Source organism: Giraffa tippelskirchi, chromosome 8, assembly GCF_054371585.1.
Source record: "Giraffa tippelskirchi isolate mGirTip1 chromosome 8, T2T-mGirTip1v1.2.pri, whole genome shotgun sequence".
Lineage (NCBI taxonomy): Eukaryota > Metazoa > Chordata > Mammalia > Artiodactyla > Giraffidae > Giraffa > Giraffa tippelskirchi.
The window spans coordinates 82,401,896-82,428,980 of NC_137282.1; the positions used below are offsets into that span (position 1 = coordinate 82,401,896).

The 27,085-nt window shown below is 36.2% G+C and overlaps 1 protein-coding gene across 3 annotated transcripts in view; it reads left to right on the top strand.

Moving 5' to 3' along the window:
• Positions 1-27,085, top strand: part of NIPBL (NIPBL cohesin loading factor) — a 198,452-nt gene that overhangs the window by 63,586 nt on the left and 107,781 nt on the right. For all 3 annotated transcript variants that reach the window (XM_081522004.1, XM_081522003.1, XM_081522005.1), the window contains exons 2-4: positions 18,339-18,481; positions 20,920-21,085; positions 23,594-23,721. In XM_081522004.1, coding sequence (XP_081378130.1) covers positions 18,418-18,481; positions 20,920-21,085; positions 23,594-23,721 — 358 coding nt within the window. In that variant the 5' untranslated portion in view covers positions 18,339-18,417. The remainder of the gene's footprint in view (positions 1-18,338; positions 18,482-20,919; positions 21,086-23,593; positions 23,722-27,085) is intronic.

The following is a 27,085-nucleotide window of genomic DNA, read 5'->3' on the forward strand; positions in this document are numbered from 1 at the left end:
CACTACAATCCCATTCCCACCTTCCCAAGGGATAATGATTACATTACTTTCAACTTTTATCTTTCCTGATTTCTTTTTATGGTTAAGCAATACCTATATATATTCTAATTTCTCCTTCATTCTGGAAAGATTTCATTCTGTATACATTTATTTTGTACCTTGTTTTTTTTTCACTTAGTTTTTCCTAGGAATTACTCTGTTTCAGTTCACAGTTCTCATTCTTTTAAACTACTGTATAATATTCCATGATGTGGATGTACTATATAGTCAAATTCCTGTGCTGAGACATTATAGATTGTTTTCAAAGTTTTATATTTCAAATAACACTGTAATGAATAACATTTTGCATATGTTCTACATATTTGTGGAGGTTCAGCTTCTAGGAATGGGATTACTGAGTCGAAAGTTTATCTAAATGTATATACGTGTGTGCTGTGCTAAGTCACTTTAGTTGTGTCCGACTCTTTTTGACCTCCATAGACTGTAGCCCACCAGGCTTCTCTGTCTATGGGGTTTTCTAGGCAAGAATACTGGAGTGGGTTGCCATTTCCTTCTCCAGGGGATCTTCCCAACCCAGGGATCGAACCATTGTCTCTTTGTTCTCCTGTGTTGGCAGGCAGGTTCTTTACCACTAGTGCCACCTGGGAAGCCCATGTAGTTTTGTTATATATGTCAAATTAAACTACATTTTGCATTCTAGCCAGCAGTGTATGAGAGTACCTATTTCTCAACAGCATCCATAATAGTGTGTTAACATTTCTCATTTATCAGGTTGGCTAGAATTTAGAAACTTGCTCTCAGTGTAGTTTTAATTCTCGTAGTAATGGTAAGGCTGAACATACTTCTTTTGTGTGTTTAAGCGCCATTTTACAGCTTTTATATCTGAATGATTTGAATGATGACAAATTGTTTTTGAATACTGAGTCTGCATCTTAATTAATTTTTATACTTTCTGCTATTCATTTACGTTTGTTCTCATCTTTAAAATGAGACCTATTCAGTGAGTTATTATGAAGATCAAATGAAAAAAAGGGGGAAGGAGAATGTAAAGCAACAGGCACAGTGCCCAGCACATACTTAGGAAGTAGTCAGTACATATTTTTTTCTCTCCCTCTATACCTCAGTTCATATACATATACTGCCTGCTAGTAGGCAGTCTAGTAAGTGTGTGTCCAAGGTGGAGCCAAGGGGCAGTGGGTGAAAGTGTATTTAGAGAGGGAGAAGGAGGGAGAGAGAGAAAGACTTTTCTGTAACAGAAAATTTATGATGTGTTAAGTAGTATAGACAATATTGCCTAGAGTGAAAGGAGCCTGGGGTTGCAAAGAGTCGTACACGACTGAGCACACACACAAGATGTTTTATTAACTTTTTGGCTTTCATATTCTGAAAATTATAATAACATTTTGCATAATCTGTTGTTAGTAGAAATTTGGCAGCATGATCCATGTGTTAGAGCAGCATCAGACTTTTCAGAAGAAGATTCTAACCTCCCTGAGGTTTCTGTGTAGAACATATTTTGAGTAAACTCCTTAAACTTCATAAAGTTACCTTCTCTTTGTTTTCCTTGCCTAGACTGGTTGGTTAATAAAACATATATTGCTCCCCTTAGTAATACTGCATGTTTGTATTCCACTTCAAACATGTACTCTGGACCATTTTAGTTTTTGAAAAGTCCAGTTCTGAGAAAAATAATGGAGGACTGCTCAGTGGCAACATTCAGTCCATCCATTCTTCTGATTATTTAGAATTTTACTCTTAGATAGAACCATACTATTAGAGATCTGTGTACTTGGATGGATAGCATTATTTTGGCCCCTTGTAGATTTGCTTTTACTGAATTGTCCTTTTTAAATGGATGTGACTTTTAAAAAAATATATTAGCCTGATAGCCATACCTGACAGAGATCTCATAATTTTAAAGGTCCCTTTAACTTTAATTAAACAGGAATAAAAAAAAATATATATATATATATATATATATATTAGGAAATTAGCTCAAAACATTTGGGAAGTTTTTTTTTTTTAGGGATGCCTTCAAGGACTTTCTCCATTATATCATCCAGAATCTTCTTTATGGGAACTCACTGGTGAAATTTCCCTCAGCTTACAGTATCTTGGAAAAACTATACTTCTCCTGAACAGTTGATTTGCTTTTTATAGACACTGTGTATTTGCTTCTTTGCATTCCTAACTAGGAAACTTAAGCCATATTTGAAGGCCAACTCTTGGGAGTTTTGGAGAGCATTATACTGTGCTTTACTCTGTAATATTTTTATTTATTTTCTTTATCCCAGTGTATCCTTTGTTCAGAATCCTTCACTTGTTTATCTCTCAACCTATGTATTCTCCTGGTAAACTGTTTCAAATCCAAATGGAACAACACAGGATGTGATATCTATATTTATGAATGTATGTATATGTGCATGTTGCACATTTAGTTACCCAAGCTAGAACCTGAAAGTTGTCCTAGATTCCCTCTCTCTCCACATCCAAGTTGTCACCAGATTAATCTCTTTCTGTATATCTGCCCTTTTCTTGCTATTAACCTTGCTCTGTCTTCGTTCAAATGGTAGTGTATTTCCTACCTGTTCTTCCTTTCTTCTAGTACCTTTCTACAAGTTTAGCACCTTCTCTTCCACAGTGCTGCTATAGATCATGCTCTAATATCAGAATCTATTCATATAATTTTCTTAATATAAAGTGTTTCTATGACTGGCTATAGCAGTCAGTCAAATTTGGACTCCTTAACCTAGCACATAGGCTTTTTTATTATCTGGCTTTTGCCTGTTTAACCTTCCCTCAGTCCACATACATGTCATGCAGTTTCACAGCTTTGTACCTTTGCACTTGCTTTTCCCTCTGCCTGCAACACTGTTCCCACTCATCATCAATACCAAGATTTCAAAGTTCATTACAGGTGACATCTTCTTCAGAAGGTTTTCCCTGTCTTCTAGCCCAGTAGTTACCACTGTGGCCCTAGGATCAGTAGCATTAGCATCATTGGGAAATTATTAGAAATGCTAAATTCTTCGGTATTGCTCAAGGCTTACTGAATTAGAAACGCTGGGCATAAGGCCCAGCAATCTGTGGTGCCTATTGGTTTTCAAAATCACTTTGCAGGGGAGTGTTGTTAAAATATCAGCTTCATCTCTGAAACATCTTGGAATGGGTGGATATGATAGATTGTATCAACAGCTCCAGGCCTTCACCTCTGCCTGCATCCAAGCTCTTTCCAAAGTGACTGTGCAGTTCCTGCCTGTGACATGACCAAAGGTTTGAAAAAAAGTTTGTAAGATTGTGCTTGCACTTTTCGTGCCTCTGCCATCTCTGAAGACCAACATGTCCAGTCTGACCCACTGGTTCTAGGGGGAGATTGAGAGCTCTAAACCCTTAGTTTTCTATTGGGTATATACCAAGAAACGAAATTACAGGGCCTAGGGTAATCACCCAACAGATAATGTAACTTCTCCAAAGTGTGTGTACCCATTTTATATACTCCCACCAGCATTGTGTGAGCATTCCTGTTGTTTACTGTGCTGTCATTGCAACAGTTGATTAGTCTTTTTAATTTTAAATATATCTTACTATGGTTGTCATTTGGATTTTCTTAAAGACTTATGAACTAAAGCACCTTTTCGTATGGAAAATTAAGCTCTGTGAGGCCTTTCAGGAATTGTTGTCTGTTTTGTTCACTGCTGTATCCCTAGTGCATTGCACATTCTAGGCACTCAGTAAATATTTGTTGAATAAATAGTATAAGAGCAAAACTTGGTGAACATTGAATTGAGAATTTGCTGACTTTGGCTAATAATTTATTCCGTGACCATATTCAACATACCTACATCACTAGGTCTTGGTTTTCTTGCCTATAAAATAGGTGTTTGTTTCCCAGAGATATTTTTCGCCTATGAAATTGTGTGATTCTGGAATTTATAAATTGTTTTTCACATTTATATTTTTCTGCAACTCATGTTTTACTTATTTTCTCTTGATTCTCTATTTTTTCATTTAATGTACTTGGCTTACAATGATATACCAGTAACAGAGAGCACAACTAGTGCTGTCTCTGAATAATATTCTCCACTAAATAGAATCAGAGCACCTCCCTGAAGAAAAGACTGATTTCCACTGTTGGGATAGGAAAAGTATGAGATGAGGTTGGCATATATTATTGCACTGGAAAGTAAGGAATCTCTTAAAGAGTGATAGGACATAACAAAAGGACAAGAAAGTCAGCTTGAAGAAGCTGCCCCTAGCCAAATCTGGGAAAATTTTGAGCATCAAAATAAATGAATAATAATAGATTGCAACTCATTCAGTAAAAAAGAAATTGCCCAGTCCATACTGACATGAAGGAATAGGGAGGAAGGTAAATGTCCCATTACAGTAGAATGCCCAGAAATAAATAAAACATTGATAGAAAATCATTAATGGTATTAAAATTAAGTAGTATAAGTTCAGTGGGAGTTAGGTTATTTAGTAGTCTCCCTCACACAAGCCTCTCTCCACAAACTTCAGACGGGTAACTTAACAGAGAACATGGCCCACAGTGCATTAATCAAGTGATCAAAGTTAACATCATCAAATTAGCAAAAAACTGGTATCAGATGCTTCCTGTTATAACGCACTAGAAGTCTATGATAATACCTACTAAAAACATATCACTGGAATTCCGAATCTATGGATTATACAAACAAGTCAATAAATGCAAAGAAAGTACAGGGAAGCAATCTAAATTCAAGAAGACTTAAAGTCATGACAGCTGAATGTTATCTTTGATTCTAGGTTGGTTCCTGAACCAAGGGGAAAAAACAGTTAAAAAAGAATATTATTGGGACAGTGGATAGAATAGGGACCTGGGATTAGATATTATTTTATAAATGTTAAATTTCCTGTTTTTTTTCCCATTGTCTTGTTATCTAAGAAAATGTTCTTGCTCTTACGAAATACATTTGTTGTTGCTCAGTTGTGTCTGACTCTCTGCGATCCCATGGAGTGCAGCATGCCAGGCTTCCCTCCCTGTCTTTCAGTATCTTCTGGAGTCTGCTCAAACTCATGTCCATTGAGTCAGTGATGCCATCCAACTCTCTCATCCTCTGTCGCCCCCTTCTCCTCCTGCCCTCAATCTTCCCCAGCATCAGGGTCATTTCCAATGAGTTGGCTTTTCTCATCAGCTGGCCACAGTATTGGAGCTTCAGCTTCAGCATCAGTCCTTCCAGTGAATACTCAGGGTTGATTTTCTTTAGGATTGACTGGTTTGGGATTGGAATGAAAACTGACTTTTCCAGGAAATACACAATTAAGGATTGAGAGAAATGGACTCTGGTATCTCCAGCTTGCTCTGAAATAGTTGAGGGGGATACACACACACACACAGAAGGACAGGGAGGAGGAAGGGATTGTGAAAGGTAAAGCAGACAGGGTAAAAGGTAAGCAGTTGGTGAATCTGGGTAAAAGTTATGGCAGTTTCTTGTACTTGTATAGCAGTTTTGTATAACTCTTAACTTTTTGTAAGCTTGAAATTACATCAAAATTAAAAGTTATCTCTTCAACTAAGAAAATTTTTTAAAAAAGAAGCCTTCAGGAAAAACTAAAAAAAACTTTATGCCTATAAATTGCTTTGCAAAATTTCTAAATCAGCTACCAGAACTTTTAACTTGGTTCAATAGTAAAAGTCCACAAAGTGAATGAACTAGGTATTGTTTAGAACCCACAGACTATAATTGGCTTTTAATGATTCTTTATTTTGAAATAATTGCAGATTCATAGGAAGTTGCAAAAAAAAACAGAGTATGGGGATATCATGTATACCCGTATTAATCCAACCTCTAACAAAAGTAACATTGTATTATAATTTCAAAACCAGGAAATTGACATTTGTACAATCCAGGAGTTAATTCAGATTTAGCCAGCTATGCATGCACTTTGTGTGTGTTTCTGTGCAGTTTTATCATAAATGTAGTTTGACTGAGGGACTGAGCACAAGCACACAGACAAGTAGTTATATGTAACCACCACCGTACTCGATATAGAGAACTGTTCTGTCACCGCAAGAACCACTTCCTTGTACTGTCACTTCATAGTCACACCTGCATTCCCCATCTCCAAGTTCTGGCAGCCACTGACCAGCCTTTCATCCTCATGTTGGTATGTCAAGAGAATCCCATGAATGGAATCATACAGTATATATTTTTGAGTTGGCGTTTTTCACTCAGTGTAATTTCCTTGAGATTCATCCAAGTTGTTGTATGTATGAATAGTTGGTACATTTTTATTGCTAAGTAGCGTTCTGTGGTGTAGATTTACCAACTTGTTTAACTGTTCGTACATTGAAGGTCATTTGGGTTGTTTCCTGTTTTTGGCTATTACAGATAATGCTGCCGTGAACATTGATGTGCAGGTTTTTGCATGAACATAAGTTTATTTCACACAAGAAACATTTTTTGGTTTTACTTTTTCTTTTGTTTTTTTAACTTAGTATTCAGTTTTATGTTGTAAAGTTTATTCTGAGGCAGTAATTTTTATACTTTATTGTTGTTGTTTAGTCTGCAAGTCATGTCCAACTCTTTGCGACCCCATGGACTGCAGCACACAAGGTCCCTCTGTCTTTCACTGTCTCCCAGAGTTTGCTCAAACTCATATCCATTGAATTGGTGCTGCCATCCAACCATTTCATCCTGTCACCCTCTTCTACTCCCCTCAGTCTTTCCCGGTATCAGGGTCTTTCCCAGTGCAGCTCTTCATATCAGGTGGCCAAAGTATTGGAGCCTCAGCTTCAGCATTATTCCTTCCAATGAATATTCAGAGTTGATTTCCTTTAAGATTGACTGGTTTGATCTCCTTGCTGTGCAAGGGATTCTCAAGAGTCTTCTCTAGCACCAAAATTTGAAAGTATCAATTCTTCAGCACTCAGTCTTTTTTATGGTCCAACTCTCTCACATCTGACATGACTATTGAAAAAACTGTATTTGTGACAAACCATTTTTCCTTCTAGTCTTTTAAATCCATGCCTAATTTTGTAAACACAGTGAACTGAATTCAAGTTAATATCTTAAGGAGTATATAGAATCTTTATGAAAACAGAGAAATGGATTCAAAAAATCAAGGAACTACAGTTGCTGTTGTCAGTAACTAAGATATATTTGTAAATGGCCAGTTCAGTTCAGTCGCTCAGTCATGTCCGACTCTTTGCAACCCCATGGACTGTATGTAACACGCCAGGCTTCCCTGTCCATCACCAGCTCCCAGAGCTTGCTCAAACTCATGTCCATCGAGTCAGTGATGTCATCCAACCATCTCATCCTCTATCGTCCCTTTCTCCTCCTGCCTTCAATCTTGCCCAGCAGCAGGGTCTTTTTTTTTTTTTTTTTTTTAAGTAGCATGATTTGAAATCAAAAGTGCCTTGACCTGGTCTGTTAGGCTAGGTATGATTAATTTATATGTACCTTTTCTCCTTAGTCTTGTATCAGCCCATCATTGTGTACAGGGACATAATCCCCTTTTTCTTTGTGCTAGGCTCTGTCCTTCTGTAGGGACTTGAGTATGCTATTCACCGCCCCCACCCTGTTCCCATTTCTTCTTTGCCTTTTGCCTGTCTAACTTATATTAATGAGATTTCCTTAATAAGACATTGTTACTGTCCACCCTTCACTATAAACTTGGTTGCAGTCTTTTTATCTCTCAAAGTGCCCAATTCTTTTCATTTAGAAAAGAGCAAGGACTCCAAAATATTAAGATCGGGAAATCTGGAATCAGACCTTGGGCAAATTACTTACCTTTATATGCCCCAGGTTTTATTATCTTAAATTAAGTTAATAATACTGCCTGTTAAATAGGATAAGGATTAACTGAATTCAAATGTGTAAAGATGAACTAAATATAAATTAATATGAAATTAAACATGTAAATCCCTTAGAACAATTCCAGGCGTATAGTAGATGCTAAATATCATCCATTATTATTGTTGTGAAGTTTATCACAGTATGTGATTATCTGTTACATGGTGATTATTCATAATATCACTACTAATGGGTTCTCTGTGCTCTATGAGGATATTAACGATGTTTTGGGGTGGTTTGTTTTTTGTTTTTTTTTTTTAAACCACATTATGCTTAAAACCCACTGTCAGATCCTATTCTAGGTGGTAAGTGCTAAATGCATGATGGTGAATACGTAAGATTTAATCTTTTAAAAATCAAGAAATCAGATCATCAAGTAAAAGGAGATGAGTCACTTACAAATTTCATTATCTGCTGATAAGCATACGTAATATTATTAAGTACTGGTAAAGAGAAGCCAAACTGCTTCCTCAGTTCCAGGCAATTCAGTATTCTGATTGAAATTGAAAGTGTTTCAGTTCCATTTTAAGTTTAGTTTGCTTTTGTGTTTATTTGTGATATTGACTTGTGTCAAAATATTATTTGAGAAAACTATTTTTTTATATCCCTCTTTTCTGCACACCTCCCCTATCCCCATCCCCCATCAGTTTTACCTAGATTTTGTAAACAACTATGAAAGTCCTCTATAACAGGGGTCCCCAACCTTCAGGATCTAGTGCAAATAACATGCTTAACCTCAGTCCATGGAATTCTCCAGACAAGAATACCGAAGTGGGTACCCAGCCATTCCTTTCTCCAGGGGATCGTCCCCACTCAGGGATCAAACCCAGGTCTCCTGCCTTGCAGGCAGATTCTTTACCATCTGGGCGACCAGGGAAGCCCAATTTATATATTTATATCCTATATAATAGCATAGTGGGAAGGATCTAGTGGAAATTATTAAAAAGGTTACTGTAGATAATGTGGGCTTCCTTGGTGGCTTCCTGGCAGGCTACAGCCCATGGGGTCACAAAGAGTCAGAAACAACTGAGCGACTAAGCACTATAGATAATGTGTTTCTTTTCCTATAAATCAGACTATTTAAAATAATTTTGAAGCTTAGCTCCTTAGTAGGAGTTGTTTGTTACTAGTCTTAATTGACTTTTTACAAGGTAACTTTCCCTGAAAATTATCCCAAATATGGTTATTTCACATTCATAAGTTATATTATTTAATTATTATATTTGGACCTCTTAAATTCTTTTATTTTTTTTTTAATGCCAATTACAGAAATAAAGCCTCAGTGAAACATGATGTCTTACCATTCAGTTTTTTATAAAAGAATAGCATCACCGACTCGGTGGACATGAACTTGAGCAAACTCCATGAGATAGTGAAGGACAGGGAAGCCTGGTGTGCTGCAGTTCATGGGGTCACAAAGAGTCGGACATGATTTAGCAACTTAAGCAACAACAACCACCATAGACTGAGTGGCTTATAAACAGCAAAAATTTATTTCTTACAGTTCTGGAGGCTGGGAAGTCCAAAATAAAGGTCCCAGCAGGTTCAATGTCTTGTGAGAACCCACTTTCTGGTTCATAGATGGCCATATTCTTGCTGTGTCTTCACATGGTGGAAGGATCAAAGGAGCTCTTTGAAGCCTCTTTCCTAGGGGCATTAATCCTATTGGTGAGAATTTCACCCTCATGACCTAATCACCTCTCATGAGCCCCACTTTCAAATATTGATACCATCATATTGGGATTAGGGTTCCATATACAAATGGAGTGGGGGGGGGATAGAAGCATTCACTTCATATCACATAGTTTAGCAGTAATAGGTCTGTTAAAAGAAAGGCCTTAGTTAATCCTTACCTAAGTATGAGATGATATTTTGTACCCAACAAAAAATTTCCCTTAATTGAGATAAAATGTGAAACTTAACACATTTTAAATTACTCCAAAGAAATTTCAAGAAGAAAAAGCAAGGTACGTATGAAACAGGCTGTTTATTATGGAAGACTTTTTAAGGACATGAAAGGTAAACAGAAGAGTGTAATGAATGCCTAATGTCCAGCACTTAGCTTCAACAGGAATCAACATGCTGTCATTTTAATTTCATCTATACCTCCACCCATTCTGTAACCACTGCTAAATTAGTAGTAGTAGTAGTATTACTTTTGTAGTATTTTGGAATTTGGTAATATATATATTGAAAAATAGAAATCTTGGACATACTCATATAACCAACATCCCTCCATGATACAGAACATTTTCATCACACCAAAAACTTTCTGCATGTCTCATTGTAGTCACATCCCACCACCACCATCATAAAAAAACATACTTCTAAGTTGGACTTCATAAAAAGTTCAAAAGATATTGTTAAGAGAATGAAACGGCAAAAGATAAGGATAAAATATTTGCAAATAATATCTAATAAAGAACTTTTATCTAAAGCATAAAATTCACACTCAGAAGTCAGTAATAAGATTGCCAGCCTCTACTCTAGACCTGCACTTGTTCTTCAGTCACTAACTTGAGTCCAGCTCTTTGCAACCCCATGGACTGCAGCCCACCAAACTCTTCTGTCCTTCACTATCTCCTGGAATTTGCTCAAACTCGTGTCCATTGAGTTGGTGATGCCATCCAGCCATCTCATCCTGTCCTTCTCCTTTTGCCTTCAATTTTCCCCACATCAGAGTCTTTTCCAGTGAGTCTGCTCTTTGCATCAGGTGGCCAAAGTATTGGAGCTTCAGCATCAGTCCTTCTAATTAATATTCAGGGTTGATTTCCTTTAGTATTGACTGGTACGATCGTGCAGTCCAGGGGACTCTAGAGTTTTCTCCACCACCACAGTTTGAAGGCAACAATTCTTTGATGCTCAGCTACTCTCACGTTCATACATGACTATGGAAAAATCATATCTTTGACTATATGGACCTTTTTCAGCAAAGTGTTGTCTCCACCTTTTAATACACTAAGTTTGTCATGGCTTTCTTCTAAGAAGCAGGCATCTTTTAATTTCATGGCTGCAGTCACTGTCTGCAGTGATTTTGGAGCCCAGGAAGATAAAATCTGTCACTGTTTCCACTTTCCCCCCATCTGTTTGCTATGAAGTGATGGGACCCGATACCATGATCTTAGTTTTTTAATGTTGAGTTTCAAGCCAGCTTTTTCAAAGCAGAAATACTGAGTAGGTAGTTGGATTGAGTGTATTGTATGTGGGGAGAAGTCACAGTGAAAGAAAGTGAAGTCGCTCAGTCGTGTCCGACTCTTTGCGACCCCGTGGACTGTAGCCTACCAGGTTCCTCCATCCATGGGATTCTCCAGGCAAGAATACTGGAGTGGTTTGCCATTTCCTTCTCCAGGGGATCTTCCTGACCCAGGGGTCAAACCCAGGTCTCCCGCATTGCAGGCAGATGCTTTACTCTCTGAGCCACCAGGGAAGCCCGAAGTCATAGTAGGAGATATAAATTTTAAAGTTATCAGCATACAGGTGCTATTTTAAAATCTTGAGATCAGATGAGATTAACAACATAGGTAGAACAGGAAGATGAGAAGGAACCAAAATAGGATTCAGGAGTGGCCTGTCCTGTGAGGAAAAACCAAAAGAATATATTGTTCTGGAAATCAGAATTGTGCAAACAGAAGATTGATCAGCTCTCGTGAATGCTAGGTCAAATAATGAAATAGGAGTTTTGTCCATTGCACTTAACAGTGTAGGTTCATGTCATTACTAACCATGGTAAGACTTTTGGTGGAATGATGAGAATAAAAACCCAGTGTGGTCTCAAGAGAAAGTAGAAGAATTACAGGTGAAGATGGACAGCTGAAGGATTTTGCTGTGAAAGGAAGAAGAAAATGAAGTAGTTTGATGGAGGATATAGGAGACGGGTTTTTTTTTAAATTTTGTTGTTGTGGGAATAGTAGCAGTTATCAACATATAGATGTTCATATGCTGATTGGAATGATCCAGTAAGAGGGAAAATTGATGATAACACAGGAGAGAGAAGAAAGTTTTTGGAAATGACCTCTTTGAATGGGTTAGCACAGACTAGAGATCATTAATGCACATAATACATGAGCAATCATGATTTTTTTGGTACATCTTTATGTACTCTTTGGAGAAGGAAATGGCAACTCACTCCAGTATTCTTGCCTGGAGAATCTCATGGACAGAGGAACCTGGCAAATCATGGTCCATAGGGCGGAGAGAGTCGGACACGACTGAAGCAACTAAGCACAAGTACGCATATATTCTTTCTCAGTTATTCTTTTCAGTACTTTAAGTAATGATCTTAAGCTGTTGAGTTGGAATAATTTCCTAAAGCACCTGAAACAAATTTGTTCTCCTACTGAGTTGTCTTAAAGAATTCATTGTTTCTAGGGACTTGTCACATTAGGATCAAAATAGCCAGATGGGGAGGACCTGGATAGGCATTTTCCCAAAGAAGACTTAAAGATAGTTAACAGGCACATCACTAATCATCAGAGAAATGCAATTCAAAATCACAGCGAGATATCACCTCATACCTATCAAAATGACTATTATCAAAAAGTCAACAAATAAAAGAACTCTCATGCACAGTTTGTGGGAACGTAAACTGGTGCAGCCACTGTGGAAAACAGTATAGGGGTTCCTCAAAAAATTAAAAACAAGTACCATGCAAAACAATTCCACTTCTGGGTATTTCTCTGAAGAAAGCAAAAACACTAATTTGAAAAGATACATATACCCTGTGTTCATCACATTATTTGCAATAACCAAGGTATGGGTATGAGTGCCCATTGATAGATGAATGGATAAAAATGATGTAGTGTTGATATGTACCTATTCACACACACACATATATATATACACACACACACACATTTTTTTTTTATGGCTGATAACATGCAAGTAGATGAAATCTTGTCATTTGCAACAACGCATATGGACCTAGAGGGTATTATTCTAAATGAAATAAGTCAGGTAAAAACAGATACCATATGATTTCACTTATATGTGGAATCTAAAAGCAAAACATATAAACAAACATAAGAAAGCAGAAACAGTTATAGATGTAGAGAACAAACAGGTAGTTGCCAGAGGGGAGATGGGTGGGGGGATTAGTGCAATAGGTGAGAAAGATTAAGAGGTACAAACTTCCAGTTACCAAATAGATGAATCACAGGGATAAAATGTACAGTGTGGGGAATATAGTAAACAATAATGTAATATCTTTGTATGGTGACAGATGGTAACTAGACTTCCTACGTTAATCATTTTGAAATCTATAGAAATACCAAATCATTATGTTGTATACTAGGAACCAACAGTGTTATAGATCAGTTATGCTTGAAAAACAAGCAAACTCAGAGAAGGAGATCAGATTTGTGGTTATCAGAGAGAGGCTGGGATTGCAGCGGGAGGTGGGGACGGGGGTGGGGGGGTGGGATAGGAAATTGAAGGTAGTCAAAAGGTACAAACTTCCAGCTGCAAGATGAAGTACTAAATATGTTGTGTGCAACATGATAAACATAATTAAACACTGCTGTATGTTATATATGAAAGTTGTTAAGCAAGTAGGTCTTAAGAGTTTTTATCACAAAATTTCTTTGTATCTGTATGAGATGATAGATGTTTACTAAACTTACTGTGGCATCAAAACAAAAAAATCAGAGTAACCATAGTTTTTTGAAAAGATTCTAAGGGCAGACAAATTGCAAATAGCTAATAGGACGAAGATGAATGATAAACCTGTTACTTGCTTTTATCATTTAATATTACTGTAGAAGTCTTCAGGTATTCAGGCTTTTCTTATATTTTATATGCATCCAAAAATTGCTTGTATGTATTGTAAAAAATTTACAAACTTCAGAATCTGTTGTTTTCTAGTGGTGTTGAATGATTATTTCAGAAGAATCTGGCCAGTCTTTGGACTAGTAAAAAAAAAATGTGAATTTAAAAATTTTGTAGTAGTTGAAAGTGTGCCCTCTTGTGGACTGTTCAGTGATTTAACATTAAAACATTTTCTCTTACATTTTAGATTGAATTGATTATATATCATCAAGTGTGTTATGGTCTAAAGTTGAGACCTGCATCTAAATGTTATAGTTCCTTAAGACCTCAGCCTCATTTAGAAAGAAATAAAATGACCATTGTTTGATTTTTGCATTTCTGATCCCATTGTATAGGAAATCATCTTGTGATAAAGGAATCAATCTTAAATTATATTGCACTATATATATATATATATATATATATATAGTACAACATATATAGGATGCTTAGGATTTATATTCTACCTATTTCCCAAAAGAATTTGAGGCAGCATATTCTACTAAATGAAATATAAATTGAGACAATGAAAAAATAATAGTTTTAAGCCCTCTCTCCCACCTTCCTCACTAAAGAAAAGGAGAAATTAGTATTACCAAGGAAGGAAAAGTGCTAATTAGCTAAATAGTCCACACATATAAAATGTTCGTTTATTCAAAGTAATATAATCCTCTAAGACAGCATAGCATAAAGAACACTGAACTGGAAATCCAGACTTTTGTAGGTCATTTTATAAACTGTGAGACCTTAAACAAACATTTTGCTTCTCTGAGGAACATTTCATTTACCTTTTTTTTTTTTTTACTGGTTTGTCTTTTCTGTCATAGCATTGTAGATACTTCCCAGTTTGATGTCCTGCATATATGGTTGAGAATGTAAGATAAGATTGTGAACCTGAGTTCAGGAGCTTCCCTGGCTTCCCCCCAGTTGGTTCAGACAGTAAAGAAAGTAAAGAATCCGCCTGCAGTGCCAGAGACATGGGTTCAGTCCCTGAGTCGAGAAAGTCCCCTGGAGAAGGAAGTAGCAACCCACTCCAGTATTCTTGCCTGGGGAATTCCATGGGCAGAGGAGCCTGGTGAGCTACAGTCCATGGGGTTGCAAAGAGTCGGAACAATCAGTGACTTCACTTACCTGGAGTTAGTACCTCAGGTTTATATAAAAGTTGAATGAGAGTACATTTAAAGTGTTTTATATATCAGTTTTTATTATATAGTAGTTGCTGAATAAATGTTAGTTATCATTCCTGCCAATTTTTCATTACTAAAAAAGTGAGATTGTTGAGACAAGATTATACACATTTTTTTGGCTATGGATTACAAAAGTGGCTGTCCAGAAAAGTTTATCTACCATCAGATTATGCACTTGTTTTTTATTCCAAATCCATTTCAATTTGAATATTATTGTTGTAACTTTTACTAATACTGTTTTATTTGCATTTCTATCATTTACATGAGGAAATCATAAATTTTGAAGTGAAATTAAGTGAGTGAAGAACTGGGGTCTTTATAAATCTTGCCAAGTGCTTAGAAGTTCCCTTCAGACTCATTATAGCTGAAATGGGAGAGTAGCATAATATTTCCCACTGATTAACCATTAGTAATTTTACACAACACAGTGCCTAGGACTGCTATCCATATTTGTAATACTATGGTGAAATATATACTGGAGTTTCAAATAATAATTTTTAGTAGGGCTTTCAGAAATAGGGAGTACTTTATATTAAAAGATTCTTTTTCACTAATCCACCTGTTTCTCCTTTGTTCCTCTAAAGTATTTTTCCAGTGACAGTAATACTGTTAACTTTCTGCATCACTTACTGTGTGCCAGGTAGTATGTCAGGTGATTTACATGCATTATTTTATTTCATTCTTATTACCACTTATGAAGGGGGCTACTTTCCTTACGCTTCCATTTATTTAAACCAGCAGCTTTCAAACTGCTTTGATTTGGTGACTCATAATTAGAATGACATGTTACCTAGACTCACAAAGCAATGTGCAATATAGCCTTATATTTCGTTTCATCCCTCTCAGTATTGATCTCAACCCATTAAGTTTACAAATCAGTCACCATTCACAGATTTTAAATAAAGCACTGCCTTCGGAGACTGTTCTAAAGCACTCATTATACTCTTTCCCATTTGGTTACCATTTCTTTCTGGATACATTCTTTCCCAGAGATAATGACTTCAGCCTCATTGTCAGCAGTTGCATGAAAGACATGTGCTTTGACAGAGCCAGGTGAACCAAACACTGCCCAATCCAGAGCCAAAAATGCCATGTCTAATTAGTTAGGGTGTGTATATTCACTTTTGAGCAAACTCCAGGAGATAGTGGAGGACAGAGGAGCCTGATGTGCTGCAGTCCATGAGATCACAAAGAGTTGGACATTACTTAGCAAGTCAACAACAACAGCAAACAACAAAATATTCAATTTTAGAGTTCTAGGAATGTTGTACTTGCTTCTGCAGCACATATACTGTAGTTCTAGGAATGTTGTTTCTTGATGGACTTCAGTCACCTTACTGGCATAAAGCAGCAACATTAGTATGGATTACTTCAAAGTGTAAAATCCGTAAGTGTAGCAAAAGGGAAAATAGAGGATAGCCAGTAGTAATTATATCTTCCCTATACTATTTCTTAGGCCTTTTTCCTCCAGTGGACTGCTACTAGCAAGTTTTATGTCAGACATTCATCAAAAGAGGGCTTCCCACATGGCGCAATGGTAAATAATCCATCTGCCAGTGGAGGAGACAAGGAGATGCAAGTTCGATCCTTGGATTGGGAAGATCCCCTGGACAAGGGAATAGCAACCCAATCCAGTATTCTTGCCTGGAAAATCCCATGGACAGAGGAGCCTAGTGGGCTACAGTCCATGAGATCGCAAAGAGTCGGACACGACTGAGGATGCATGCACACACAAGTTCATCATAGGAAAACAATGCTTTGTTTTTTCCTTAGCCAGCTATTAGAAAAGAATGTACATATAAAAAGATCATTAAAGGAAAAAAATGATTACTAAAAAGATCAGATAGTTGTTATCTTTAGAAAGAGCTAGAGTGTTAGAGTGGTTTCACGGATGCTTACTTTATTACTGTTAAATCATACATATATGTTTTAGGAACTTTTGTCAGTATATTTATAATGAAAGTGAGGAAAAAGAAAATTCTTATTTTTACCTACTTGTATACTTTCACTATTTTTAAGAAAAAACTTAAATTTTTACAGTTGAATTAAGATGTATAAGTAAGGGGAGTTGTTAATGTTATATCATTACACTGTTCTGAAGATTGTAACTCAAAAAACTCAGAGGTTCTCCTGAAGGTTGCTGACTAGCTTCTCTTAAAAAAAGAGAAGTATTTAAACTGTTTAAAAATTACAATTCAGCTTTCTGTTTCAGCACTATGTCTTAGATAATTGATGTAGAGCACTCTTTTTGTTTGCTGTTTATGAAGCTATTTAATAAAGACACATCTTTTTCAAAATTTATTTAGTTTTTAATTCAAGGATAGTTGCTTTACAGAATTTTGTTGTTTTCTGTCAAACATCAACTTGAATCGGCCGTAGGTGTACCTATGTCCCCTCCCTCTTGAGTCTCCTTCCCATCTCCCTCCCCGTCTCACCCCTCTAGGTTGCTTCAGAGCCCCTGTCTAAGTTCCCGAGACATACAGCAAATTCCCAGTGTCTGTCTGTCTTGCGTATGGTAGTGTAAGTTTCTCTCCAGACATTTCACCCTCTCCGCCCCTCTCACCGTGTCCATAAGTCTGTTCTCTATGTCTGTTTCTCCACTGCTGCCCTGCAAGTAAATTCATCGGTGCCATCTTATTAGATTCCATATATATACATTATTATGCAATGCTTTTCTCTTTCTGACTTCCTTCACTCTGAATAATAGGCTCTTGGTTCATCCACCTCATTAGAACTGACTCAAATGTGTTCCTTTTTATGACTAATACTCCATTGTGTATATGTACCACAACTTTATCCATTCATCTGTCAGTGAACATCTAGGTTGCTTCCATGTTCTAGCTATTGTAAATAGTGCTGCAGTGAACACTGGGGTACAAGTGTCTTTTTCAGTTTTGGTTTCCTCAGAGTATATACCTAGGAATGGGATTGCTGGGTCATCTGGTGGTTTTATTCCTAGTTTTTTAAGGAATCTCTATACTGTCTTCCATAGTGGCTGTATCAATTTACATTCCCACCAACAGTGCAAGAGGGTTCTCTTTTCTCCACACCCTCTACAGCCTTTATTGTTTGAAGACTCCTCTTTTAATAATGTGCACATTATTTACCAGAAAGGCAAGTTGAAGATAAATTTTTATATATCTATGATGTGGAAAAGAAAATAGTGTTTGTCAAAATTGAGTATCCCTGTCCAGTAATACAGCCACATTGTTTAGGTTCTGACCTTTGCTCCACAAATTACTTGAAATTCCTTGTAAATTAATTTTCTTGTCAGTAAAATGCAGGAAAAAATAGTACCTACCTTACTTCATTGTTGTGAGGACTAAATGTGTTGTTGCATACAAAGCACTTTGCAGTGTGAACATACAGTAAATAATAAATGCATGATGGCTGTTACTGTTACATATAGCTTGAGCATGCAAGAAAGCAGAACATTTTATTTTTTAAGCATTTCCCTAGTAGTAATATATTTGACATATTGTTACAAATAATTATCTGTTTTTTGTTGCAGTGTTTGGGAAATGGGAAGTAATGACAGCTGGCACCTGAACTAAGTACTTTCATAGGCAACACCATTCCAGAACTTCAGGATGAATGGGGATATGCCCCATGTCCCCATCACTACTCTTGCGGGGATTGCTAGTCTCACAGACCGTAAGTTTGGTTAACGTTCTACTCTGACACTGATTTTTCAAGAGACTATAACAATAATTATTGGTGGTGTCATAAATAACACAAAGTGTGTAAAGATTTTAGATTTTGAATGACACATTATTATTTTCTTTGGTTTACTGGCATAAGTGTGAAAGTAACAAAATTAGTGTAGTGAACTGATAATAAGACCTTCATTTCTCCTTTCATCCCAAGGACCCATTAGGAAATGGTAGTATGTGTTTGTTTAAAGGTCTTACATGAAAGGGATAAATGTAAAAGTAAGGATCAGAGAAGATGAAACAATCATTAAGAAAAATCGAAACTGAAGAAACATGGTTTGCATATAGGAATTATTACATACTTTTAAAAAAGCATTTATGGAAGTGGTAACTAAAACTGCCCTTCAAAGAAGAAAATTTGATAGCCCCACTTAATCTAATTTCTTAGCGATATTTATTTTGGATGTCATGTTTGGTAATCTTTTGGAGTTGGTCACAGATGTCAGGACCCTATTTTACTCTGAACACTTAATTTTCTTAAGAACATTGTCATTCACTTGAGGTTTAATTCAGTTCAGTCGCTCAGTCATGTCTAACTCTTTTCGACCCCATGGACTGCAGCACGCCAGGCTTCCCTGTCCATCACCGACTCCCAGAGCTTGCTCAAACTCATGTCCATTGAGTCGGTGATGCCATCCAACCATCTCATCCTCTGTCGTCCGCATCTCCTCCTGTCTTCAATCTTTCGCAGCATCAGGGTCTTTTCAAATGAGTCAGCTCTTCGCATCAGGTGGCCAAAGTATTGGAGCTTCAGCTTTTGCATCAGTCCTTCCAAGGAACATTCAGGACTGATTTCTTTAGGACTGACTGCTTTGATCTCCTTGAAGTCCAAGGGACTCTCAAGAGTCTTCTCCAACACCACAGTTCAAAAACATCAGTTTTTCGGCACTCAGGTTTCCTTATGTTCCAGTTCTCACATCCTTACATGACTACTGGAAAAACCATAGCTTTGACTAGGCGGACCTTTGCGGGCAAGTTTAGTTAGTGTAGTGCAATATTTTAGGGACTCATTCTTTTCGTAGGCAATTTTAATTGTTAGTCCCTGTGTAAAAAACTACTCGCAAAGTTAGTCCTTATCCTACCTGAATGAATAAAGGGGAAAAGACATATGAGAAGGAAGGGTTAATGGTGAATAGATGACATCCTTTGTAAAACAAGCATTTTGTAAGATATAAGGTTTCATAAAAGCAGCTATAGGAAAATAACTTAAAGAAATGTTTTCATCTATGTTCCCCCAAATACTGTTTTTTTCTGTTGTTAATTTCCAGCTAGTTTAAGTGGATGTAAAATAGATAACAGCCTACAGCTTTGAGGCAGGGCTAGTTTATAAAATCTGACATAAAGAAAGTAGTTGGTGGGGTTAAAATAGGTAAGAAAGCTTTTGAAATAGTCTTTAGTTTTGGTTATCACTTTGTTCAAGTAAGGCATAAATTCATATGATATGTTGTAGGAGTGCAGAGTCAAATAAACAACCAGGAATTTCTTGTTTTTTGTTGGAGGGTGGGATGGGTTCTGTGCATTATCTCAGCTGTACCTCATTTAAAAGTTTTTCTGCCCAATAAATTCTACTTATTAAGTAATGATTTGTTTCCAATGTTTTTATGAACAAAAAACCTATTATTACCCATAGTGACTGTGTGGCATGATAGTTAACACTATATAGGTGATCAAAAATTAAACCAAAAACAAAGACACTGTTGTTAACTTTTTAACTTTTATTTTAAACAAATGAACAAATTCCATTTATGTGAATAGGCATTAAGTAACTGAATTTAAACAACTGTGAACATTGATGCCCTTTTTTTTATGCTGTCAGAATAGAATGAAGAGATTATTTAGGAATTTAAAACTTAAAGCAAAATTCCTTAGATATTTTTCTTTCTTTAGACTCCTATTCTATGGATGTTTTTCTCCTACCAAAGTGAGCTATTTCTGTATTTGCCTAAGCTTTTAAAAACACACATTAGTTGTCTCTCTGGTGAAGAGTCAGATATTGTTACTTGGTTTATTTATTTGATTGTGATAAATCTTTACAATAGAAGTAAATTAGATTAATTAATGCACTCAATTTTTACAAATTACTTATTTTTTTAATCCTACTTTTTTGGCTACCTATTTATTAAATTAATAAAGATATTAAGACATGAAAAGTTAGCATAGAGTTTTAGTCTTAGTGTATAATCTATTGTGGTCAAAGGGACATTTGGGGAGTTTTGTAGAGTAGTTCGGGGTTTGTTTGGGGAGAGACAGAATGCCTTTTAATAATTTGTCACACTGATATTTTACAAATTATTTTTAATCCCATATGTATTTAAGCATGAAAGAGGTTTTGTACTGTCACTCAATTAATTTCTCATAATCTGATTTTATTCCAAATAGTCCTGAACCAGCTGCCTCTTCCATCCCCTTTACCTGCTACAACTACAAAGAGCCTTCTCTTTAATGCACGAATAGCAGAAGAAGTGAACTGCCTTTTGGCCTGTAGGGATGATAATTTGGTTTCACAGCTTGTCCACAGCCTCAACCAGGTATCAACAGATCACATGTAAGTATATTCTAAAGTAAGATGAAATGTTTTGGTCTTAGTAAGAGAATCAGTATTCCTGGTTTAACTTTTATTTCTAAAAAAGTTTAATACATAATTTATTTATTTATTTATTTTAAATAAATTTATTTATTTTAAATAAATTTATTTATTTTAAATAAATTTATTTATTTTAAATAAATTTATTTATTTTAAATAAATTTATTTATTTTAAATAAATTTATTTATTTTAAATAAATTTATTTATTTTAAATAAATTTATTTATTTTAAATAAATTTATTTATTTTAGTTGGGGGCTAATTACTTTACAATATTGTAGTAGTTTTTGCCATACATTGACATGAATCAGCCATGGGTTTACATAATACATAATTTATTTTAAATTATTGGAATATCCTCTTGAAAATATAGCCTTATTGTGATGCAATTTTAATGAGATTTAAATAGACCATAGTTATTTTGAGACAGTAGTTCTGATGCATGTAGTCCTATGAATATCTTTTTGATTCTTGTAATAATCTTGGGAATCATCAGGATGGATCTGTGCAGAGGTCTCAAGTTGTTCATTAATTTAGCTCCTTTTCCTGAAATTGCTGGAGTAGTTAGAATTCCCAGGCACTAGGGACTTTAATGATGGTTCTGTTTGGAATAAGCTTATATGCTTTTCATGTAAAATATAGCAAGAATTCAGAGATTAACTTCAAGGAAGGTTGCTACAGAATTTGGAACTAATTTTTCTTCAGGATTTATTGTACAGTTTGAACATAGATGTGTATTTTCACACTATAGACTTTAAAATAATATGAACTTAAATATACAGCTTATTTACAGACTTTTTGCACAAGTATACTTTTTAAAATTTACTTTTTACTACCAAAACAGTATATATGTATACTCAACACAACAATGTATAAAACACACTTCTCAACACAAAAATGTATAAAAAGTTCATAACCTACTGCATGGTGGTACTCTTGTGCCCTTCCATTCTTTTAATTTTTTTAACTTAAAGATTCATTATTTAGGGGAATGAGTATAAAACACATTATAATGGACAGTTCTCTGCCATTACCTGTAGCTCATATTTTGGGGCCATTTTTTAAGCTGATGAATTTAGGAGAAATAATAAATGTGAATTTTCTGATGGGAAACTGAGAAATGATTGGTTAAAATCAGAAGGAAGTATATCTCTACAGAAATTCAACAGTGTCTAAGTATTTTATTGCTTCTCACACCTGTGCGGAGAAGGCAGTGGCAACCCACTCCAGTACTCTTGCCTGGAGAATCCCATGGGTGGAGCCTGGTGGGCTGCAGTCCATGGGGTTGCTGGGAGTCAGACACGACTGAGCGACTTCACTTTCACTTTTCACTTTCATGCATTGGAGAAGGAAATGGCAACCCACTCCAGTGTTCTTGCCTGGAGAATCCCAGGAATGGGGGAGCCTGGTGGGCTTCCGTCTGTGGGGTTGCACAGAGTCGGACACGACTGAAGCGACTTAGCAGCAGCAGCAACAGCATACCTGTGCATTCTCTTCTTTTTGGCTCTGTTGGGACTGTATTGCGGCTTATGGTCTCTTCATTGCAGCGCGTGGCTTTCTCTAGTTGTGGCATGTGGGGGCTTCTCAAGGTGCAGTGTGGGGGCTCAGTAGTTGTGGCTCAAGGGCTTGGTTGCCCTAGGGCATGTGGGATATAGTTTCTCTACCAGGGATCAAACCTGCGTCCCCTACATTGAGCAGTGAATTCTTAATTATTGAACCACAAGGGAAGGCCCTACCTGAACATCCTTAATCGAAAGATTTTCACCACATATTTAAAGAAATAAGAGGAATAGCCCATATACAATTATGATTAATTATATGGTGAGCTGCTTTGATTGCCCCCAGAAATGCATTTAATTTTATCATTGGACACCATCTTTATGAATCTTTCTTATTAGCTTTAATGAATGCAACAGTGACATGTAGAATGTAAAACTTACAATACTGCCTAAATTTTATTTCTTAGCATTTACTTTATAGTTTTGAACTTAACTTGCTACTTACTAGCTGCAGCTATTCTTAACCAACTTGTTTGGTTTTTTTCCTCCCCAGTGGCTTTATTTGAGATGAGAATAAAGAGGGGGAAATTACATAACCTTGGGTCTTGTCTTAATCAACATGGCAACATTATTTCATTCAGAGGACATTCTCAAACAGACAAACTCACTTATGTTCAGATATAAGGGAGAAAATATATTCCAACCCCGGATATCAACTTTTGTGCATAATTATCACCTCTACCCTTCCATTATTTTGAATAGAATAGACGCTTATTTTATACTTTTATGCTAATATAAACATTCTTACATAAACTTACAGTCCATAAATAATGTTTTGGGTTCTTTTTGTTGCTGTTGTTTAAAATAAAGTGGGGAAAGGAAAGAAGTCTACAATCTAAGTAATAGAAAATAAAGAATTCTTAATGACCATCACTTTTTTAATGTTTTATATTTATTTTTTCAATGCCAGAGAGTTGAAAGATAACCTTGGCAGTGATGATCCAGAAGGCGACATACCAGTCTTGTTGCAGGGAGTCCTGGCGAGGAGTCCTAACGTTTTCAGGGAGAAAAGTATGCAGAACAGATATGTACAAAGTGGTGAGGTTTTTAATAATTGAATTTCATAGTATATATATTTTTAATGTGTCTTGTATCAGAACTTGCTTCACATGTAAATTCAGCTGTCTCCTTTAACAAACTAGCCTGTCATCTGTGAATACTTTGTGATACCTTGAATCAAACCAAGAACAAAAAGGAAACTAAATAGATGTTAACATTCTTGCAGTTTATTTCCTTGGGAATTAGGCAAAACTTAATATGCAGTTTGCTAGATATTTCAAAATGTATTAATTTAGTCAATGAAAGAGCTTTTTATTTTAGAAACCTAGACTAGATATGAAAGAAGTCTTTCATTAATCAAATAATAAAAATATCTGTGGAACTTCTCAAAATGTAGTATGTGTATAAATAAATATACCAAGTATTAGTTTTAGTACTGATGGTGATTACATTCATGGTTATATAGTAATTGGTTTAACACTTCTGTTCTTTAGAAATAGAAAAAGGTTTATAACTAAAGTATTACTATTAAGGAAAACTCTATTTATAATAAGCATTAGAAAAACCATAAAAATACTACACCTAGCGCATATGCGGAGAAGGCACTGGCAACCCACTCCAGTACTCTTGCCTGAAAAATCCCATGGACAGAGGAGCCTGATAGGCTGTGGTGCATGGGGACGGGAAGAGTCAGACACGGCTGAGCGACTTCACTTTCACTTTTCACTTTCATGCATTGGAGAAGGAAATGGCAACCCACTCCAGTGTTCTTGCCTGGAGAATTCCAGGGACAGGGGAGCCTGGTGGGCTGCCGTCTGTGGGGTCGCACAGAGTCGGACACAACTGAAGTGACTTAGCAGCAGCAGCAGCAGCGCATAGGATTTGTCTGTAGTCAAGGAGGATCCTTAAGTTGGGAGCCTTGTTCTGGTCTGAAGCTTACCGAATCTAGTAAGCTCAAGTGCTTGCTTCCCTCTCAAGATTAAAACAGCCAGAAGGCAATAGTTAGACAACCCAGGAAGGTCCAGTTTATTTAATTGATTATTTATGTTAAAAAATATTGCCACATTTACTGACAGTACCTCCATGAAGCTCATCATTCCATTTCTTGGTTTTGTTTTTAAGTAGTACTACTTTGTTGATGGTGTATCCTTATGTGTGAATTGTGTTTTTAAAGCAATTGCATAGTTGCTATCCATTTTCCAAAGTGAATCTAGGGAAATTTCCTTTTAGGAAATGCAAGTCAGGTATGCAGAACAAGACTGTATCTTCATCAGTCTTGGATGGCAGTAGTAGGTCACAGATAGAAGTGGTGAAAGGAAAGCTAGAATTAAACATACTCTGGAAGAATGTTGGAATGAAAGAAAATATGGAGAGATCATTGATTGGAAGAAAGACTATAGGCATAGCTTGTTTTATTGCACTTTGCTTTACTGCACTTCTCAGATAGTGCCTACTTAACAAATTGAATGTTTATAGCAGCCGTGCATTGAGCAAGTCTGTCAGTACCATTTTTCAAACAGCATTTGCTTATTTCGTGTCTGTGTCACATTCTGCTAATTGTTACAATATTTAAAACATTATCACTGTGTTTGTTATGGTGATGTTTGAAGTTACTATTATATTTGAGGGCACCAGGAACCACACCCATGTAAGTCAGTGAACTAATGGATAAATGTATGTTCTGGCAGAACTGGCAGTTCCGCTTTCCTTGGGCCTTGCTGTTTTCTGAGACAGAACGTATTGAAATGAGTCCATTAATAACTCCTCAGTGACCTCTTAAGTGTTCAAGTGAAAAGAAGAGCTGCATATGTTTTACTATAATCAAAAGCCAGAAATGCTTAAGCTTAGTGAGGAAGACATGTCAAAAGCCAAGATAGGCCAAAAGCTAGGCCTCTTGTTGCTTACAGCCAAATTATCAAAAATAAAGGAAAAATTCTTGAAGGAAATGGGAAGTGCTACCCTAATAAATACTTGAATGTTAAGAAAGTGAAATAACCTTCATTGCTGATATGGAGAAAGTTTTAGTGGTCTGGGTGGAAGATCAAACCAGTCAGAATACTCCCTTAAGCCAAAGCCTAATTCAGAGCAAGGCCCTAACTCTCTTTGGTTCTCTCAAGGCTAAGAGAGTTGAAGCTGCAAAAGAAAAGTTTGAAGCTAGCAGAGATTGGTTTATGAGGTCTCGAGAAAGAAGCTATCTCCATAACTTTAAAGTGCAAGATGAAGCTGCAAGTACTGATGTAGAAACTGCAGCAAGTTATCCAGATCTAACTAAAATAATTAATGAAGGTGGCTATGCTAAACAAAAGATTTTCAGTATAGACAGAACAGTTTTCTGTTGGAAGAAGATGCCATCTAGCACTTTCATAGCTAGAGAGAAAAAGTCATTGCCTGGCTTCAGAGCTTCAAAGGAGCCAATACAGCTGGTGAATTTAGGTTGAAACCAGTGCTCATTGACCATTCTGAAAATTCTAGGGCCCTTAATAGTTATGCTAAATCAACTCTGCCTGTGGTCTATAAATGGAACAAGAAACCAGGATGATAAGCTCGTTTGTTTATAACATGGTTTATTGAATACTTTAAGCCCACTGTTGAGACCTACTGCTCATAAAAAAGAAAAAAAGGTTCACCAACTCAATGGACATGAGTTTGAGTAAACTCCAGGAGATAGTGAAGGACAGGGAAGACTGGCATGCTGCAGTCCATGGGGTCACAAAGAGTTGGACATGACTTAGCAACTTAACAGCACAGTTCTTTGGATCTTTGAGAGAATCAGAAACAACTATTAGGATTTCATTTGACCTTTTTATTTATAAAGCCATTGCCTCTAAACTAGTAATTCCAGCTTGTCATAGTAATGATAGTTAATTCAGGGGAAAATACTTTTTTAACTCTCGTCTTAAAGTGTTTTGTCCCCTTCTCTCAAAAAAATCAAAATCAGAAACAGTAGTTATAGTAATTAAATTATTAAGTCATGGGATATATGACTTAGTACTGAATTTAGATTGGAAGAGAAAATTCATAAATTGAAATTTAGACTACCTATAAAAGAAAACATACTATTAGTTTTAGAGTTTGAGGTGATTTTGTGCCCTCATGTCATTCAGCTGTTGTTGTAGAGCTAGAATCCTTGTTGTAGCTCCTGGCAAATAAACATGTTACTTCTGTTTGAATGTTTCTGGTGAAAGGCACTTTTCATATCAGCAGCAGAAAATGAAATTTTGGGAAATAATGTGATGCTTGAAGTTCCCAAAAAGAGTAGCTATATGTATCATAAGAAAGGTCAGTGTTAATCATAGATTTTTGTCTTTGATTTTAGAGTGTCTAAATAGCTGGATTTTTCTGCATCTCCTATATAACAGAATGCAACAGTTGAAAGAATAGTGTGAAAGGAAATGTGAGAATC